The sequence below is a fragment of the Theobroma cacao genome, chromosome 6 (genome assembly GCF_053813885.1).
Source record: "Theobroma cacao isolate CCN51 chromosome 6, ASM5381388v1, whole genome shotgun sequence".
NCBI lineage: Eukaryota > Viridiplantae > Streptophyta > Magnoliopsida > Malvales > Malvaceae > Theobroma > Theobroma cacao.
The window spans coordinates 27,151,744-27,172,196 of NC_142644.1; the positions used below are offsets into that span (position 1 = coordinate 27,151,744).

General features: G+C 34.7%; 2 protein-coding genes across 3 annotated transcripts; one reads left to right on the forward strand and one right to left on the reverse strand.

Moving 5' to 3' along the window:
- Window positions 1-7,179: 7,179 nt before the first annotated feature.
- LOC18596438 (Galactosyltransferase family protein) lies at window positions 7,180-11,398 on the reverse strand. Its single transcript, XM_018122908.2, has 7 exons — window positions 10,351-11,398; window positions 9,498-9,730; window positions 9,089-9,379; window positions 8,683-8,811; window positions 8,345-8,518; window positions 7,823-7,930; window positions 7,180-7,616 (listed from the first exon to the last, which is right to left on the reverse strand). The coding sequence occupies exons 1-7, from the start codon at window positions 11,255-11,257 to the stop codon at window positions 7,410-7,412; spliced, it is 2,049 nt and encodes a 682-aa protein (XP_017978397.1). The 5' UTR covers window positions 11,258-11,398; the 3' UTR covers window positions 7,180-7,409.
- A 1,525-nt stretch (window positions 11,399-12,923) lies between these two features.
- Window positions 12,924-18,860, forward strand: PTAC12 (plastid transcriptionally active 12). 2 transcript variants are annotated; one of them, XM_007024897.3, is made up of 10 exons: window positions 12,925-13,155; window positions 13,250-13,293; window positions 13,574-14,233; window positions 14,855-14,967; window positions 15,402-15,661; window positions 16,212-16,333; window positions 17,208-17,276; window positions 17,675-17,728; window positions 17,870-17,971; window positions 18,242-18,860. In XM_007024897.3, exons 1-10 carry the CDS (start codon window positions 13,122-13,124, stop codon window positions 18,338-18,340), a joined length of 1,557 nt encoding a protein of 518 aa, XP_007024959.3. In that variant the 5' UTR covers window positions 12,925-13,121; the 3' UTR covers window positions 18,341-18,860. The 2 variants fall into 2 exon arrangements, with proteins under 2 accessions (XP_088663876.1, XP_007024959.3); XM_088807750.1 differs by lacking the exon at window positions 18,242-18,860 and having other exon boundaries at window positions 12,924-13,155; window positions 17,821-17,908.
- The last annotated feature ends 1,593 nt before the right edge of the window (window positions 18,861-20,453 follow it).

Here is a 20,453-nt window from a genome sequence, read left to right on the forward strand (position 1 = left end):
TGGCGAGATGTCGGCGCTGCCGACAATGTGCTGGGGATATATATTTTAACGGTCGTGGGTGGAAGGCACGGGAGCGTAGGTCTGTTAGACGTATTTTCCTTGATGAGAAGAGCAGGTCGAAGAGTGGAACGTGGCGGGCCAGATGGGGAGTGGGGGCCACCTACTTGTGCAGTTATGTAAGAGTTAAGAATGTTAGTTGGTGAAAGGGAAAGGGCTACGGAGTGGAACATATCCGCTCTTTTTCGGGATGAGAAATCCAACCATAAAATAAAATAACATTACAAATTTTCTTAAAGGAAAAGACACAAGAAAAAGAAGAATTTGGTTATTTACATGTGATCATGATTAATCTGACAGGGATTGGGACGAGCGGTATATTGATTTTTATATAATAAATAAAGTAAAAATACTTTATCATACAAAATAAAAAAATGTAAATAAAATATCTAAATATTTAATTAATTAATTGATGTATAATTTTTTATATAAAAATATAGAATTCAAATTCTTTTCTTTTTTAATTATTATAAAAGAAAAAACGAAATGAAAAAAGGGGTAGCAATAATGTGGAACCAAAGTGGCTAAGCCCGTGGGGTCTGTATGTGGGTAGCTTGTCATCTGATTGAAAGATACGATTAGATGGTCTTGAAAGCGTAATACACACGTAAATCAAAAGCAAAGAACCATTCCAGGCCAGCTGAGTAGTTGTGTAAGTTGGCACATTATGAGACTTGACTCCATGGCAAGGCAACCTTACCTTGGGCCGGGCTTTTCAATTCCATCCATGACAGCAATAAACTCTAATCATGCAATGCAGTGCAACGTAAAGATTGTCTTCAGTTCACCGGCTCTTCTCTTCTTCAATGGTGATATGCTTCTTTGACTCCATTTTTTATTCTCTACCTGCACGTTTGGTTCACGAAATAAATAAAAATAAAATAAAATTATTATTCTGTAAAAATAAAATAAAACGAAAATAGAATAGTTATTATTTTATTTGGTATTGTGAATAAAATAGAGCAAGAATTACTATTATGACTTATTACAGTATTTGGTTGGTAGAAATAAGATTGGAATAAAAAAGGAATAAGAGATAAAAAGATAGAAATACCCTTGATCATATTAACAATTATTTTCATAAAAAAAATAAAATTATCCTTATTATCATTTAAATACACATTTATCCCAAAAGATAATTATCCATTATAATTATATTTTTTCTAATTATTAAAAATAATTATAATTTAGTCACATATTTTTATAAATGGATAATTATTTAAAAATATAATTTAATTATATTATATTTGATCTATCATAATCAATTAAATTTGTGTATAGATTTTTTTTAACCAATTCTTCATTTATTATGAATCATTTTTTTCTAAAAAAAATGTAAATTATGTTTTTTGATAGATTAAATGCAAATTCATAAACCCTTTTAAAAAAAGAAGAAAATCATTTTTTTGAACCTAACATTTGGTGCTAAGGAAACATAAATGGCAAATAGAGAAATAATGTGTCTTTAAATTTATTATTTGCATTCCATATCTGGCAAGAAAATGACAATTTACAAGCATAACTAAAGCATATTAGCATGGAGATGCTATAAATATTAAAAGAGCCTTGTAATACTAAATGCCTTTTAGATGAAAATATTAGTACATATAATCTACAAATCACGTCTAGTTTACAAAAATACACTGACCTTGAAATTAATGGATGAATATTCATCCTATTACACTAACTTACAACATGCATAAAACGAATAAAGTCGCTACAATAATACACCCTTATACAACCACTAACATAATTGTCAATTCAAAGGGGTTTAGACTTGTTAATGAACCTCATAATTAGTATCAACATCAAGCACAAGTGCCCAAAAGTTACAATCTCTGGAACTTACCTTTACAAAAAGTTTTAGATTCATCCAAGCTCAACGGTCAGCAAGAAATGTCCTCAGCCATTCAAGTCTTCGATCAGGATCAATACTAAAAAACACAAACATAAGAGTTGGAGATTCTGGAAGTTTAATTGAAGCTAGAACCCTTTCCATTGCTGTCAATCCCTCTACTTGACTTAAAATCCCATCCAACTCTTGAGCTTTTTGTTGGATGTTCACCTCTGCCCTAACACTTCTACTAAACTCAATTCCAGCCTCTCTTATGTTTTCACCCAATATCGTTGCAGCAGCAATAATTGATTCAGATGTGATGGGATCATCTGTCTCATTTAGCCTTTTCCTCTTCCTTATTGAAGTTGTGTCACTTCTGGGAGCTGATGTTTGAGGTTGAATATTGGAAAAATCCTCATCCTCAAAATTATATCCAGCTAGGTTTTCACCTTCAATTTCCTCATTGATTGTATCATTACAGTCCTGCATTTATTCAAGGATATCTGCTGCAGTTTGTGCATCTTTCCCTGTTGCACGATCTCTTGCATAAATTATACTCAGCTCATTGAAGAAGGGAAAACTCTTTCTTCTAAAAGGGGCAGCCTCTTTGTGACTCTAATAACAAAAAAAAAAAGACTATTAGTTATATTATTAGTAAGAAACTAATATGAAAATAATTAAATAACTCAAACCCAAAAACGTACCTGTATGTAAGCTTCCCATACTAGATCATCAGCAACAACCATGTTCCTTTGATCATCCCACCCAAATCCACTAGTATGTGTCCCTTGCACCATATCATATATAATAGCCCATTTTTTTTTCAAAGTCTTTATTCTAGACTCTATGTGGGGCTTCGCCTTCAAGTTTGCATTTGGTAATTTTGTTGCAAGCATATTTTCAAGTTCTATTAAATAACCCCCTCTAAACCCAGTGTCAGCATTGTATTTTTCTATATTGTGCAAATCAATCAAATCTGTAACAAGTGCAACATCTTCATGATGATTCCATTTTCTTTTGGTTCCCTTTGAACTTTGAGAAGCTCTTGCTGAAGATGTGGACATTGTTTTCTACCATACACCAAATATTTAATTATAAAAAATATTATTATAATGTAAAAAAATTTAAAAATAAACAAATATATCCAATAATATATTGAAACTACTCAAACTTTATTCACATGATAAAAAGTACAATATAAACAACACAATTAACAACAACAATTGACAAAACAATAAGACATTAAGAACAAATTAAAAAAAAGTACAACTTGAACTGGTGAAGGAAAGAAACCTAGCAACAGTCCTTCAGTATCAATATGTCTAACAAATGTCAATCATCATTTTGCCTAGATGCTTGCCATTCATTGAACATCTGATTTGCTAATTCCATTCTGAAATTACCCCAAACATCAGTAGGATCAATAGTACTTATAAAATCCTCATCAACTGCTATGTTGGTTTCAACATATTCTCCTAAATCCACTTCAATAGGGTCAAAACTCATCTCCCTCCTAATAAAATTATGAAGCAAACAACAAGCTATAATAATCCTATTATGTATCCTAATCGGATAAAGTGATGGACTCCTAAGGATACCCCACCTCATTTTCAATAACCCAAAACATCTTTCTATAACATTGCGAGCAGCAGCATGTTTCATATTAAAAAATTCTTCAGGACTGCTTGGTTCATGGCCTTGACGCCATTCATTCAAATGGTATCGTTGACCCCTAAAAGGTGCAAGAAAGCCCTCACAATTTGAATAGCCCGCATCAACTAGATAGTAACAACCTATATAAAACAAACTAAATAAGTTATTTCCTTATTTAAGTAGAATAATCATATAGTACATAATTTGAAATACCTTCCCATTATCATAGGAAAGCTTACCATTAGGCACTTTAAGTCCATTTCTTCTCCTTAGTGCATCTCGAAGAACTCTGCCATCAGCTACAGACCCTTCCCAACCAGGAAGAACAAAGACAAATTGCATGTCAAGTGTACATACACCTAACATATTTGTTGCAATATCCCCTTTACGAGTGCGATATCTAGGTTTATCTGCACTTGGCACCTTTACTCTGATGTATGTCCCATCTAGAGCACCTAAACAATTCTACAAATCGGATGTAATGAATTACTAATAAGTAAAACTATTAATGTCTTGTATATATATAATTACAAAAAGTTATAAGATCAATAATCTACCTTAAACCACTTCCACCGATTGTCTGTTGAGTTTGTTGGAATGGGCTCAGGTTTTCTAAACAAATATTCTTGCAATTTCAGGACTGCAGCCAAAACATTATGAAAGTGTCGACTAATTGACTCACCCGACTTTCTAAAATTTAAACTAATTACTCGATTCTTAACATGATGAGCAATAATATGTAAGAATATTGCAACTTGCTCATCTACAAGCATGTTCTTTGTTGACTTCAACCCTCCAATACTTTCTAACATTTCACATAATTTAAAAAAGGTAACCCTATTCATCCTAATTTGTGAAATACATGAAATATCATTATCATACACAAGTCGCCTCACATACTCTCGATTTGTAGCAAAATCTAATGCATAAGATCTTACTCTTGGCCTATAAGTACATAAAGTCGACGCTGCAGACAATAAGGTCAAAAATGAACTAACAGCACGACAAATCTCCATATAAAATTTAAACATAGCTAATAGCCTTTTTTGTCGTTCAGCATCTCTTCTCAAATACAAACGAGCCATGATTGCAAAAAATAAATATTCTAATCTATTTTATTATGTAAGAAAAATATTAAAGCCATATGGTAAAAAAAAAAAAGTGACATCAAAATCACATTTCATCCCCATAAGTAAGCCATATGAAAAAATTGTAAAATTTAATAATTGTTGGGTTAGAGAGACAGACAGGGAAAAAGAAAGTTAATGACATTTCTGTTTGGTGACCGTTATTAAGTCAACATTCTTTTGGCAAAGTCCAACACAAATACCCTAAAAAGTCAAACTAACTATATAAGATATTATCACATAATGAATATAATCATTTTGGAAATGTATATATAAGGTAAGAATATTTAAGATAAAAATTTTAGTTCCATCGATATTAAATAATAAAAGAGAGGTATGAAGTTAGGGAAAAGAAGAGCTCTAAGAAGGTACATGCTTGGGTTTCTCTTCCTCTTGATTTCTACAATAATTTTTGAGATTTGATTTGCAATTTTCAATATATTCTGCAGATGTAGTTAATTCTTTTTTAACTCATGTGGTTTGGCATTATGCAGATACCTAGAGGATTGAAGGCCATGGAGAGTTGGAAAGTGATTCAGATTGAGAGATATGACCATATATGGCAGCAGCAGAGGCTTTTTCTCTTCTGAATTTTGGTGAATATTTTTGCATTTGATGTCAATGGGGTTGTTGGAGTTTTGGAGAGAAAAATATAGAAAAGTTAAGGAGTCCCTGCAAGGTTTGTTGTATAGAAGTTAAAAATTTCATTTTTATAAATGAGAATAATCATCTTTTCTTCAATTCATTCCTATACTCCCAAAATTTACTGCAGACATTGATCTAAATTTAATATTTTACGTGACATTCTGCATTCATGTAATATTGTTGCTTTTGCATCGACTTTACATGTATGTTAATTCTCCTTGGCTGGCAATGCGGTTTACACTCGTGCTATGACTAAACCTGTTCTGCAGCTTTATATTTTGTCTTCGATTTCTCCTGGCTGTTCAGAGTTTTTTTTTTTTTTTTATCATATTGATTTCATTTAAACATTATATATGATGCTTGTATGTTTATCAAACCGCAACTAGAGCCTACACATGAGAGTAGTATGTTCTTATAGGGATATCATCCGCGATCATATAAGCACTAACGAATAAGATCCTAGCAGAACTGTTCTAAACTTCTATACCTTTGGAAAACTTTTGGGGCAGGGAGCTACTAGCACTGATAAATCTTGCAAGCAGATTTTGGTGTCGGCAGGTTTAAAAAAGAATGTGCATCACAAGTAGAATTCTGACCCCATTTTGTCAAATCAGGGAGAGGGAGAGATTAAGAATTGTTAAATGTCAAAAACCATGCGTGGGAATAAAGGGGGTTGGGAGAGCCTGAAACCAGGAATGTTGAAAACCCAAAATTTAAATTTAAAACCAGCAACAATATAAGATATTGTATCAATATCTACTAACAACAATCACAATTAATCACAAAATCACAACAATTAAATGGAAATGTTGTTGCCTGAAGGATTTGAAGCAACTACCTCCACTATGGACGGCGGAGAGAGCAGCTGAGAAAGAGGGGCAGACCCACGGGTGAGAGCGAGGGGAAGACCCAAGGTTGAGAGAGAGGAAGATGACCAACTGAGAGAGGAGATGAAGATGGAGGAAGGACGACTGGCTGAGAGAGGAGATGAACACGGGGGAAGGGCAGTTGACAGAAGAGAGGAAGACGATGGGTTGAGAGAGAATAGGATTTTCGGGGAAGGCTGAAACTGATCAGAAAGATGGGGAAGGAGGAAGAGAGAAAAAAAAAATATTTTTTATAAGGATAAAGTGGTGATTTAATTAAACAGTAGAGAATATTATAGTTAAATTATAATTTAAACTTATTCTCTCAATCAAAGAATAAATAATATGAGAAGGAGGGTGGGTATTAACCATTCTCATCCCAAAGTTATATTTGAGGAATTTTTATTCTTCAGAATATCTATTCCGCCCTCTTATTTGACAACCAAATAAAAAAAACGAAATGGCATAAAAATAGAGTAAGTCATTCTCCCAACCAAACGTGCTGTACGATAAACGCTATTTCATTCTTTCGTTTGTTGTTTGTCGGATGATCAATGCTCGACCCCCTCCATTTTTACTTTTGCTGCTTCGGCTGTGAGCCTAGGAGTAGTATTCAGTCGTAGGATTTGCTTTTCGCTTTTCTGAAAAGAGAAAAGCAAAAGCTTGAACAAAAGCTTAGATTAGATTTTCTTTGTTGGCATATTATAATGATAAAATCTTTCGAATTTTCATCAGTATTTTTACCATATAATGTGAAAGTAACCAATTTTAAAATACACAGCCTTTGTCTTGGGACTTGGGCAGTCGGACGCTACCTTTGTCCTCGATTATCTGGCTTTGGAAATGAAGAAGGGTTAAAAGTAATTGTTACTCAGATTACTACAAGTTTTGAAGTGGATTTAACCAAAATTATAGACCTATAATATTTAGGAAAAGCAATTAAAGAAAGTTTTTTTGTATGCAGCAAAACTAGGAACGACTTGAATTTTCATCATGGGCATAAGAATGTACTTTCTACAATTAGCCTTGTTCTTCCAATTCAAGTCAAATGGCCTACTTATCAGATGTGACAGATTACATGGATCAATCTGTATCTCAACACTTAAAACCCTCTAGAGCTCACTTCAATGGACAAAACTTGGGAGCAGGGATGAAAATACATGGGGAGGACGGTACCACGTGCGTGGATAAAATCAACTTATAGAAAGCAAGAGCCGCTTGCTGTCATCTGAAGTTGCAGCAGTGTGCCCGACCTCTCGACAGCTTGTCCCAAAGACAAATCATCTGTCTTGGGGATTGGTAATGTGCAGTGTAATAGTCTACCATGCATCCGTATTGACAGAACTTCCAGTTGTGGGAGTACTGGACAGTCGTGGAACTGTTAAATTGTTCAACCCACATTCCCATACTCACATCCTCCATCTTGAAAAGCTGCCAATATATACAAAAATGGTGTTGATCAAACTGATGAAGCAGATTGGAAGACAACAAAGCTATTTTTAACACCAAAAGAGACATATAGGAAGAAAAGAAGGGGGGTTGAAATAAAATATTTACATTTTTTTTTCCAAAAAAGTAAAGAAGCAGACAAACTTCAGGGAAAGCAGAGTCGATAAGAATTTTTCAATACAACTAACCCTTAATTTTCGATTGCCATGTTGTGAGATAATAAATTTGGCAATATCACTGGAAATAATATATCCAGGTCCATTTGCATAGGGAGGATAAACTTCTTCTGGCCACTCCTGTAACATCAGACAATAATCACATAGAAATAGGTTCAGTAAAGGAGTTCACAGCATTTAACTAAATTCTTGAAGCAACAGGTCCAAGTTGCCAAACAGTGTATTTAATTTCAACTTCTTAGAATGCCTCAGGACAACAAAGTCGATGGTAAAGACATTTTAGAACAAGATAAGCAATTAAAAATTTTTAACCACAAAAATATGAGCTTAAAGAAACCACAGCAAGTGATATCATCATTACGCAGCTCCTTATGATTAAACCAACATAAACAATTTAAGAATTCAGACACAACTTTGCAATTTGCAACTGAAAATAGGACATAAAATGAAAGTGAGCATGGCCTATTAAAATGGAGAAGACATCATAATGGAAAATCACAAAAAGTCCACAAACCTCGTATATACTACACATACCTCATAAGTGACAGCCCACTTTCCATTTCTCAAAGGACGATGCAGGAGGTTGAGATTACCCATATAAAGTGACTTTTTGGGAGAAATGCCATCAATTTCTTTCAAGACAGTATCAACTCTAACAAATGTGTCATCATCACATTTCATGATGTAAGCAGCTGACACATTCTGCACCTGCATGTGCATAGAGAAGATTTCAATATCAGAATAACCTTTAAAAGAAATTAAACCCACCAAAACACATAAATACAGGTAAAACATATTCATGAGGAAGACTCGGAGAATCAAAATGACCTTTCAAAGAAATGAAATGAAAGAGGAATACATCATGAACTCACCCCAAACTCACAAATTGCAATAGTTTTAAGAACCACAAGCTCATAGCGGTCCATAAATGGCAAAATCACAATATCGCCAAAATAAGCTGCCTCCTTCTTCAGCACTGCATTAACCTCCTTCCTTGTATTCTGCAATTTATTGCATTAATAATTAGAGACAAAAAGAAGTGAGAAAAACAATGTTAACATTGATGGCTAGAGAGGAATGTCTAAAAAAAGGACAGCTATTCAAGAACGAAAAAGAGTATATGAATAGATAAAAACCAGACCGCCAACACACATACCAGCAATTTTTTCCTTAATCTCATGGAGATATTTGCAAAATAAAATGAAATTAGCATGCATAACACTTTAGATATTTAAAATGATCTTAATTTCCCAAGAAATTTAAATGCAGAGACCATACCAGTGCAACAAAGAACCGGACCACTACATTTGAAGACTTGATGGCCGAAGATTGCATCCAAGTTTTTCTAACTGCCATGCGTTCAGCAAAGTGATTGGTAGCAGACAGAACCCCAATAAAAAGTTGAATAGATCTCCTAGGCAAAGGATACGCTTTCCATTTTGGTGACATCTCCAATACTCTTTGGGGAGAGAAACTTGGATGAGAGGTGGGAAGAGAGGTTGCATAAACTGAATGAACATCCACATCTCCTTTTATGGCCAGCCCTGTTGCATCTTCAAGAGAAAAACCCTGGTAATACAGTGTAATCATAGCATGAGATTTCCCAGGCAAACTTGAACCATGAAAGTTAGATGCATTGATCTGAGCATAAACATCACTTTTTCTCAAATTTTGCATAGTAACATACCGTCCGATATGGAAATGAAGTCACATGTCGACCCCCGACATTAATATGGTATCCATCGACAGCAGCACGCAGGGTCAGGATAAATAGTCTACCCTCTGCAAAAGGAAACGGCCAGGTAACTTCCGGTTTCTGTTCCCGCCCTATGAACCGTTTGAACCAAGAGGTTGTCTTGGACTCTTTTGAGTCTGCAACATCATCCCGAATCCATTTTTCACATCTTCGATGTCCATCAACTGCCAAAAATATAGGCAATTCATAAATGTACTTGAAATTTTTAAAAAATCAAACACCCAAAAAAATAGAAGACATGAGTTGAACAACTCCACAAAAGTATACATGAAAGCTCTCTCACCCACATGCAAATACTACACATGCAACATGTCCCTCACTAATATTCTTCTAGCCTGTAGTTGCATGAGAACAGAGGCGCAACAAAGTGTTTCAAGTGGAAAAACTTCCCTGTAAATTACCGGCTTACATGCCTTTCTCTAATACTCCTAGTAACTATAATCTTTCTATTGAAATACCATTGAACCATTTAAGAAAAGATAAGAATCTTTCTAGATAATTCCAAGCTATAATCATTGATATATTAAGGGAACTGAATGCATCCTATAGACCAGTAGAATAGTGAAGTTTCCACCATGTTCTTGTTTCTTAACATTTAGTCACAAATTTATTTATCACCTCATTGTGTGACACAAAACTGGCACTGGCCTGGCTTATTTCAAACAGTTAAAAACTTAGTAATTCTTTTATTCCCCCCAAAATTAATGCATGATGAATTTAAGTTGAAAAATAAAAAAGAAAAGGAGAAAAAAATAAAATCACTTGATGCTTAATAAAATTTTACCCAGCATGTCTTCATCATCCTTGGATCGTAAACCATCACACCTTTGAGCTGTACCCCATTGCATTCTATAGCATGTGTTGTGCTCAATGACTGGTCGGTGGCTCCAATCTCCTTTCAGTCTAGGATTCAAATGCAAAATTTTTGGCGGATCCTCACCATCCACAGACTTTAAGCCTTGCAATTCAACCATAAACTGTGAGACCATTACTAGGCCATCGCCAAGCCTCAATCTTGCAAGCTGGGGTACAAACTCCTGATGAGCATATCGGGGTGTTCCCACAACTGTAATTGAAGAACCCGCTTTAAGCCCACATGGAAGGAACATTAGCCTGTCTCCACTTGCCAAATCTTCTCCACTTACAGATAACCATGAAGGACAGGACTCAGGCTTCCCATCAAACAAAGAATTCTGTCCAATCTTCTTTCCATCAAACTTATCCACTTCTTCCCATGCCTTTAATCCCAACGTCCAAGCCTCATCAGCCATTCTCTCAAGCACTGACAAATCACTAGTTTTATTCATTCGCCGCATAATCTCACCTGTTATTCGACCATATCGATGCTGAAGCGGCTTTATAGGCTGTAGTCTACCTTTCCCTTCCTCCAAAGGTTCCTTGCTAGGCCTCAAAGGTGCATCCTGGTTTAAATTATCTTCTAATTTCCGATGAAATGTATCTTTATAAACAGAATTAACCAATGGTTTATTCAAATCTGCATCATTAACATCCCCAACCACTTTCCCATCCAATTCATCATAGCTACCATCTCCACTCAAGACTGCTGCTATCTCCAAAAAATGCGGAAACTTAAAAGCTATGAAGATTAAGTATAACCCTCCTATGCCCAACAAGAAATGAGACAACTTGAACCTCCTCCCAGTGGACAGTTCACTCTTGACCCTCTTCATCTTACAATACCCAACAAACAAAACCACACAATAAACTTCATAAAACCTAAAAATAACTCAAATCCATTTCTCCAAGCAGGCAAAGAACCATCGAAACAAGCAAAACCCAGATTCATGCAAACCTTTAAAATTCACACCTTTATTTAGCCTATCAACTCATATCAATAAAAACCCTAATATGTTTCCAACAAAAAAAAAAAAAAGCAAGAAAAATCAAACCTTGTTCCTCCAAATCAGCCAATATCGCAATTAAACAATATTTGGGAACCAAGATTTGATCCTTTCAACAACGTAGAAGCCAAGCTCCTCAACATTTCACCAGCATTCTTGAAATGGGTTGGATCTCAAGAAAGAAGAAAAACGAAAACTTAGAGATTAAGGTAAAGAAAAATGTACATTGTTAGGGTTTCTCTCTTAATAAGACCTTAAAGACCAAAAAACTAAAGCAGAGAAAAAGTGAGATGGGTACACTGTAATCTGTAACGTCTGTAAGGGTGAAAGAAATGGAAACTGCCAGGGGAAATAAGTGAAAGTTGAAGGACTTAACTGAAAAAAAATAATTTATGGGAAATTTATTGAAGTGGAAGGGATGTAATGGATGGAATCTCTTCTTGATATAAAAATGGCTTTTTTATTATTTATTATTGTAAAACTGTTACAATTTGTGGGGTTCATGATCAGATTCAGCACCCAAAAATACTATTATAAATGTTATCCCTTTATTATTGGGTTCTTATTTTTTGTTGAAGTTTTAATGACTATATGGTTTTAGGATTAGGGTGCTTTAATTTTTAGCTCTGAGCAACTAATTTCTACAGGGCAAGAAATTTTATGCCTTTTCCCTATAACTGTGTCCTTCTGAAAACAATTGCCAATCCTTTTTTATTGTCCTTTTTGGCTCAAAAACAATTAATGCAACTATATATGTTTGTATACATGAAATTGCTATTAATGGAAAGTATTGATTCAAGCATGCATCACATGGTGTTAGGACATGGGCCACAAAGAAGGAAATATGTTCACATAATAAATGCGGTTACTTCTTCTAACATATGTAATTATTCTGCCATTTTATCATTACTTTTATTTTATTGTAATTTTTAGGAAAATAAAATATAAATAATACAAAGGAAATAATAAAATTGGTTAGTGAAAGTGGAAAAAACTTAAGTAAAAACCCTAGACTAATAGTGGGTTATTAGTTTGTTAACTCATATTTTGTTTGCCTTCTCAAAGGCTTTGAAACTTTATAGTAATATACTTTTCTTTTTGTAAAGTTTATCCTTTCCTTCCAACACTCAAAAAGGTAAATTAGGATTGTTTTGTAATTCATTTCATAAAGCTTGTTTCTCAAAAAATTATGAAATTTAAAAATAAAAATTTTATTAAGTAAAATGTAGTTGTCGTAAGATTATTATTCTCTTTAAAAAAATAATTTGATACGTATAAAATACATAAGTTTTAAAAACTTTTCAAAATCCTTTACATGTTTAATTTGAGATTGAAATACTTTACATGGTTAATTTTATAAGTTTTATTTACATGTTTTTTTTTTTAAATTGAAAAAAAAAAAAAACCAAAATGTATGCTAATATGGCAAATGGCACTATGGTAATATGGTAAGACCAAAATCCTTATCCAATATTTTATTGAGAAAACCGCTCAGAAAAACTTCAAATTTCCGAACGTGTCCTGTCCCAAAAGCTAAACCCCAACAAACCAAAACCGCGAAATATTATTCTATGCCACTGTCTCAGCTGATGCCGCTTCATTTCCTCAGCGCCCAAACAGATTAAAGCTCCCGGTTTTGAAATTATAGTTTTTCTTGCGGATTTCATATGCCGAATATTGCGTTGTGTTGAAAATGTCATCTTTATCGGTAAAGTTTCCGTATCAAGGTGCGTATTTACCTCTTTCTTAAAATAAGAATGCTTTTCGATATATTTAAACTCTTTTTTTTTAAATTATTTTATCTTTTTGGGACTTTGGTAGATAGATGCGTACCTGCTGGGAAATCAGGCTACAATCACTTACAGGTTAAATTTTATACGAATTGCTTTTTTTTCTGTTTGTTTGTGTGGAAATTTTATCATATTTATTTTGTTTGCTTGAGTTTTAAGCATGTAATTATGGCAGAATTAGTTTTCTTTGAGCTTTTTCTGTCTAATTTTTTTTCTTTATTTGTTTAGAATATGAAAATGGTATAAAGTTCTACAATGTTCGAAATTTGCCTTTTTGTTCGATGAAGGTTGCTTCATTTCACTCTTTTTAGATTTATCTTACTATTGCTATTCTTGTTTGTGGTAAATTATCCAGACATCCTTTGTAGGTTCTTTTCCGGCTGGAATATTGCAAATTAGAGTTGGTTTGAATAAACCATCAAAGGGGGCTAATTTATTTCCTTGTATCAAGTGTGAAAAGGAGGAACCCTTTGAACATGTGTCTGTCGAGCGTCCTCCATATTATAGCTATATGGACTCAACGTCTGGGCAACTTGAACCGGCATCTGGTGCTCGTGCAAGTATTCCAGGAGAGGAGTACTGGCCTGAAGGCACTGCTAGTCGAGTTAGGGCTGCCAGGGCTCCTGAACCAACTGGAACTTCGGAGGGATCTCCATCTTACGGAAAAACTCCAGGAAGTAGGAGGAAGAAGTATAAAACGGCAGCTGCTGCTGAATCGTCTCAAGTGAGCATTGAACCAAGTGATCCTGTGGTACCTGAAATCATTGAGGAGACAATGGAAGATCCAAAAGATTTCTCATCAGACTATGTCATCTACCAGACAGAATTCGAAGAAGCTGAAGAAGCTGGATATGAATTAGACAAGAAATTTGGACGCCCTCATCCATTTATTGATCCAAAAGTGAAGAAGCCAATGGAGGAACCACTTACTAGTGAAGAACTATGGTGGAATTGGAGAAAGCCAGAAAAAGAACAATGGTCTAGATGGCAAAGGAGACGACCTGATGTTGAAACAGTTAGTGCAAATACTTTTTAAATTGTCTTTAAGAAATACTATGTTGATGATGATTGCATTAATCTCAATGCAAGCAGTCAGAAAGTTTTTATTTTATTTTATTTTATTTTATCATAACGTTTTTTGTGGGTGTGTATAGTGAGAGAGCGAGAGAGAAGCAATTGGTTGCCTTATGCTTCTTGCACTCAGACATGTGCTTTGAAAGGTTTGAATTTAGGATCTATTAATTGGTCCCACCTCAGTGATCTCTCAGGCAAAGATCACAATCCCCAATGATTTTCATTTGTGTGATTCAACAATGTTCTCTGAGGTGATTGTCCTTGAAATGTTGTCAAAAGAGATCGGATGACTTTGAAACCAGATTACAGTCTTGTTTTGAGTCCATTCATTGGTAGTTCCATATTTCTGTTCATTTCCCACAAGTCAAATTATTTTCACCTAATGCTTTGTGCTAGTGAGCCATGTGGTAATTCTTAGCTTTGTGCTGAAATTTAAAGTAGCATCATTGCATGATTAAATATATGCATGGTGAACTCATACACATTTCAGTTTTTTCTCAAAAGAGAGGCACTGATTTCTCTATTTGATGCTGACAACTGAAATGGTCTTTTACATTTTTAGGTTTTTCTCAAAGCAATGGCTGAGACTGGGCAAGTAAAGCTTTATGGTGAACATCCAACACTAACTGAAACTTCCCTTTACAGAGCTAGGCGTCATCTTTTCAAGGAAGAAAGGTGTCATTGATATATGATTCCTTAGAATTTTTTACTCTCTCTCTTTCGAGTTCTCTCCTTTTTAAAACCAGTATTTTGTTCGAAAGGACTGAAACAGGATATAGGGAGATATGGAATGTGAATCAAAAAAAGTGAATGATGATAAGACATTTGGAAGTTAAATAGATAAAGGATGAGGCTTTGTTAGTCAAGAACTGATAGGTACTTAAAAGTTCCTATTTTCCATATTAAATTGATTATTCTTAAGTTTGAAATGGGCTAATAAACTGGTGATAATATATATCACAGTTTCATTTGTGCTTCCCCGGCTTTTGTCTACTACATTTTTTGCATTGCTTCAAATTCACAACCTGATTAATTATCGAGAAAACCTTGCTTTGGAATGTATGTTTTTCAAAAGAGCCTTTAATGCTAACAAGTAGGTATTTTTGCAGGCTTAAGGCTGAGCAAGAAAGACTAGAAAGAATTGGTCCAATGGCATACTACTCTGAATGGGTAAAAGCATGGAAGAGAGACACTTCACGTGAAGCTATTCAGAAACATTTTGAAGAGACTGGTGAAGATGAAAATACTCAACTGATTGAAATGTTTTGTCATCAAACAGATCGAGAATATCGGATTATGATGGGGACTGACCTCCGTATTCGGAGGGATCCTCTAGCAATGCGAATGCGAGAGGATCAAATTAAGCAAAGTATGCACTCCATGCTTGATAAGTTTCTTCGTACTGCCTATGTTTTTCGTTTGTTGTCACACAGGTTATTGTCATTATACTTTCTAAAACAGTGAGAGCACTATATAGGCTGTAAATTTTTACTTTCATTGTTAGAAATATGATGCATATGTCTGGATATATGAGGAACTATCTGACCCACATGTACTTTCTCTTATGCTTTAGAATGAATGATGAATTTTTCCTTTCTGTGCTTCTCTTGCTGTCTCAATCTTGGATTACATTTCGAACTGAGCTCAAGATATGAATTACATGCTTCTTTCCTTCTACATGTATACATGATATTCTGGGATTGACAACATCCCTAGTTAACCACACATACTATTGTCACTTTTTTAGGCAGTTCTATGATATAATCTAGTGATTTGGCTTCCTATTTTCTCCCTCTGCCTGCTAAAACTATTGAGACACAATTATTAGCAATGATCAATATTGGATCTGCATCCTCTTTTCCATTGACAAGTAGTTTGTATTAAGTTCTTGCAGTTAACAACTGTGTTGGTATTTGCAGTATGGGGTGGAGATCCAGTTTACCCAACTGTGAACTATATTCAAGATCCAGATGAAGTGATTGATTATAGGGGACCGGATTTTCATGAACCAACTCCAAATATGCTGGCTCATCTGAAGGAGGTCTAAGTTTAAACCTGTTCTTTTAATACTTCCCTCATTTTGAATAAACAGTGTTTTGTTTACTAAGGTAATTAAAATGTTTCATTTATTTTAATATTGGGCATTCCGTTTAAATATGAAATGATTTCTGCATTTCAGAAAATCAAGCGAAAATTGTTATGCTCATGTAGCCTCTTAAGCTGTAGTTCTAACTGGAGCAATGTGGGGTCCTAAGAGTAAAGCTGCAGATGATTGACTGCTTTTTGTCATTAATAGTACTTCACCAGTGTTATAAGTTTAGTGCTGAAGAAACCCTTCATGTCCCATCTCCCTCCCTCTTCTCCTTTTTAGGAGAAAAACATTTTGGCATCTTTTTTCTCTGGATGATGTTCCATTTCTGTCCAGAAGAATGCACAGATTTATTATTATATTTATTTCTCATGTTTCTTTGTGGCTTATAACCTTGACTCTTGACATATGAAATATATGGCAGTATGCCAATGTTCTTTTAGCAGATGGCACCTTCACAGTATTTTAGCACCTTGACATTTATTAGATCTGGGATTAAGCACGGTTGTTGCACTAGCTTGACCAGCATATCATAGTCTTGCTTTATGAACATATATTCTACAGTAAGAGGATTCAAGTTATAGACTGATTTAGTTAGAGATTAAGGCTATTTAAATTGTATTGTCCTATTTGAAAACTTTTTTTTTTGCCTAAAGCCTGTTCCCTTGACTCTTTTAAGTGGGGTGTGTTGTTCCATCCTTACTCAAAAACTGCTTTCTAATTTTGATTTGGAATTCTTGATCATTTTTTTAAGTCCTGCACTTAATTTATGTTCCCCTATTATTATTTCCTCCTTCAAGTGCTTACTTTCCCTTACTTTTATCAGCATGGCAAGATCATATCAAGGGAGGAGCTTGAGAAAATTTTGGCAAAGGAGAAGACTGAAGAACTTGAGGTAATTAAAAAATGAGTAAAAACTTTATTGCTGAATGGATTGAACAACAATCCAGTCATGCCATTTCAATGCTTTAGCCGTGATACTTTATTGAGCTTGAGAAAGTTGCTTTCCTGTTTAAGCAGAAAACTAAAATTTTCGTATAAATGTAATTAAACTAGAATAGAATCAAGGAGAATAAATTGGCATGTGGTAGAAGTATACAGGACATACAGGGCACTAACTAATCACTTTTGACACATTTCATGCAATGACATTGTGTTTTTGTTGTCTCATTTTATTGATTCATGTTTCACATTTTGGTTGGATGGTGATGTTGAATAAAACTGTTGAAAGAAGCCAATCATCACTACAAGTGTTAATTTCAATTAGTTCTTGATAACTTTTAATTACTGCAGATAACAGATATGGACGATGCTATGGCACGAGCTGTTGATATTGGTGAAAATGAAGTGAGTCTAATTGTCGTTTCTGCTTTAGCTTTCATCCTCTGTGTTTTATATCTATTTCATTCATTCTTGGAAGTGGTTGCTTCATACTCTAGTTTTGGTTGCTGTGAGAGTGACATTATTCTCTTTTGAGAATACCTTTAGGAGAATGAAGAAGACAATGAAGCTGACAGTGAGGAAGAAGAGGAGAAAATCAGGCGGAATTGGAGTGTTCTGAAAAGTACTCCGCAGCTTAAAAAGTCAAAGGTGCTTCTTTTTGTCTGCCTTGGTAGTTTTCTAGCATGATTCAATCTTTATTTCTTATTTTTTGGGGATTATTTCAAATGAGCGTCACATAGATTGAAGGGAGGATAATGACTTTCAAAAAAAAAAAAGATTGAAGAGAGGATAATTTCAAGAGGTTGGAAAGCTATGAAAGCAAACATCCAAATTTGAATGCTAACTTATAGTTCTACTAGCTCGCTAGTTACTGTTTGTTTCAAACAATATGTAATGTCTTCTTCCTTGACTTTGCAGGCTAAGCCAAAAAAGGGGGATCCAATGTCCTTGGAAGAGGCAGTCGAAGATTCTGAAAACTTGACTGATTTTCTCATGGACTTTGAAGAAGATGAGTGAGGGCTATCCACCGCAGTATATTTCTATGGGTTGCATATAATATGATTTTTAGGGAGTGAATTTGAATTACCAAGTGAATGCTACCAGGTGAGATAAGAGAGTTTGAGGAGGTGGAATTTGGGTGTGGAGGGATGGAGATATGAGGAAAGTGAAGATGGTGAAATGTACAAGGTTTTCATTGTCAAAGGCACTCTTATTGATTGATAACTCAGCTACTCGAGGACATTTGAAATTTTCATGACAGCTGAATGAAGATCCAACGAGGTTCCTTTTCAATTGCTTTCTGGAAAACGCCTTCAAAACCTTGGGAGTGAGGAGAATATCATGTGTCGTCTTAGGGGCCTGTATTCAGAAGTAAGAACCACTGGCAAGTAGAATGGGTCAACATAAATGCAATTACAAGTACAGGGCTTATTAAGAAATCATTGGATATTGTTGCACTTGTAGTTGAATTCTGTTGGCACATTGCACTTACAATCTTTTTCTCAAATTCATTGCGACGTCAAAACGAATTCCCTCACATTTAATTAATACACTGTTATAATACCAAATAACTCGAAACAGGTTGCTTTGAAAGTTTACATGAATCTCCTACAAAAGGAAAAGGTATAAATGAATCATGGTAAGTGGGTTTGGCACAGGTCTGGCCCGATTCGGGACAAGGCTTGGATAGAGTTTGGACCTGCTGGGCTTGTTGAATACGTAGTGGGGCTGCTTTGGAGGAGTCCAATCTAATTTTATTAAATTTCTCAATTTGTAAACTCTTTATGCATAAGACTTCAAGTTGGAGAAAACCCAAAAAAGGACTCAAACCCAGAACATTTGCTGATCAAATATTTGGTTACTTATTATGAGTCGGAGATAATTGCATATTTGGAGTTGTAATTGGTTAAAAGTTAGATATTTTCATTATTTCTTTGTCCATGCCAACATTACAGGAATATCTACTTTCCTTCAGCTATGGTATTTGCACACATCTAGAAAATTTCTACTCACATTATTGAATTGAAAAAGAATTCACCCAAATTTTAAAAAGAAAACCAGCCAAAAAATAATGAGTTGAGGCCTTCAAGCATTGGTCTGGTCAAACGCTTGCCTTTTTTATAACTTGATTAAACTGCAAGTTGCTGGAAAAAGTGGAGCAAGTGAGGCAGCATGGTTTCTGTCACACACATTAATGGTTTAGGTTATAAACCATTCATTCCATTTCCTAAAGTCATTGATCATTGATCTTTGCAGCCCTCGAGTGCAAGTTGGAAAATATACTATGATTCAAGCCACTTCAAATTTTCTCAAACTCAATGTTAAACCACTTTCTTTCTTTTTTTTTTTTAATTTTCAAACCTAATTCAGTCCTTTTCTTGACCAAGACTTGAAACCCATATTTTTTTTCCCACATTATTCTCAAAACCCTCCAAACTTTGTTAAAGATAAAAATTCCTGTCTCTCTCTCTCTCTCATGATTAGGAGATAAAACTTTTTTTAGGGGGGGGTGCAGTGTGGCTGAGAATAAAAGATGGACCAAATGAAAAGGGACATAAGCAATTAGGGAGTTTTGATACCTTGAAAGGTGGTAGCAAAGGTCCTCAAGAATCCCATGCAAAGGGAGAGATCATCAGGGCTAGAGCCTCATTTCAGACTTTTAAGATTTTTATCTTATGTAAGCAGATTTTCACACTTTTCTCCACATTTCAAAGTTGGGACTTGTTTCTTTTTGGCCCTAGTGACTTCCAGAGGATAGATATATCTACCATGTAAAGTGTATAAACATGCAATTATGCACAGAAGCTAGAGAAGCTGTCCCCAGCTACCCATCTACCTTAATTTATTCCCCTGTGTCCCACACTATCTATCTTGATGCCTTTGCAAGATCTCAAAAGTGCTTTACATTATTTCTTTTTTAATCTCTCAATGCACAAGTAATATACTTTATATTATCATCCCTACATAGAAATGTAATATAACATTAGTAAATGTTTTTTCCTTTAATGTTCCTTGTTCTCCATTTAATTAACAATTTCTGTAAGGAGAAAATCTGCAACCTGAAGATTATTTTAAACTGACCCATATTTTTTGTGTACCTGATTTGATGTGTGTGTTTCAAAAGTGGTCC

Excerpts from the sequence above, each read along its gene's own strand:
- LOC18596438 (XM_018122908.2), bottom strand. The coding sequence starts at position 11,257 with ATGAAGAGGGTCAAGAGTGAACTGTCCACTGGGAGGAGGTTCAAGTTG. Across the intron at positions 8,519-8,682 it reads TTGCAATTTGTGAGTTTGGG|GTGCAGAATGTGTCAGCTGC; the intron begins GTGAGTTCATGA and ends ATGCACATGCAG. Across the intron at positions 7,931-8,344 it reads AGTGGGCTGTCACTTATGAG|GAGTGGCCAGAAGAAGTTTA; the intron begins GTATGTGTAGTA and ends CTGATGTTACAG.
- PTAC12 (XM_007024897.3), top strand. The coding sequence starts at position 13,122 with ATGTCATCTTTATCGGTAAAGTTTCCGTATCAAG. Across the intron at positions 16,334-17,207 it reads TGCTGGCTCATCTGAAGGAG|CATGGCAAGATCATATCAAG; the intron begins GTCTAAGTTTAA and ends TACTTTTATCAG. Across the intron at positions 17,972-18,241 it reads CGCAGCTTAAAAAGTCAAAG|GCTAAGCCAAAAAAGGGGGA; the intron begins GTGCTTCTTTTT and ends TTGACTTTGCAG.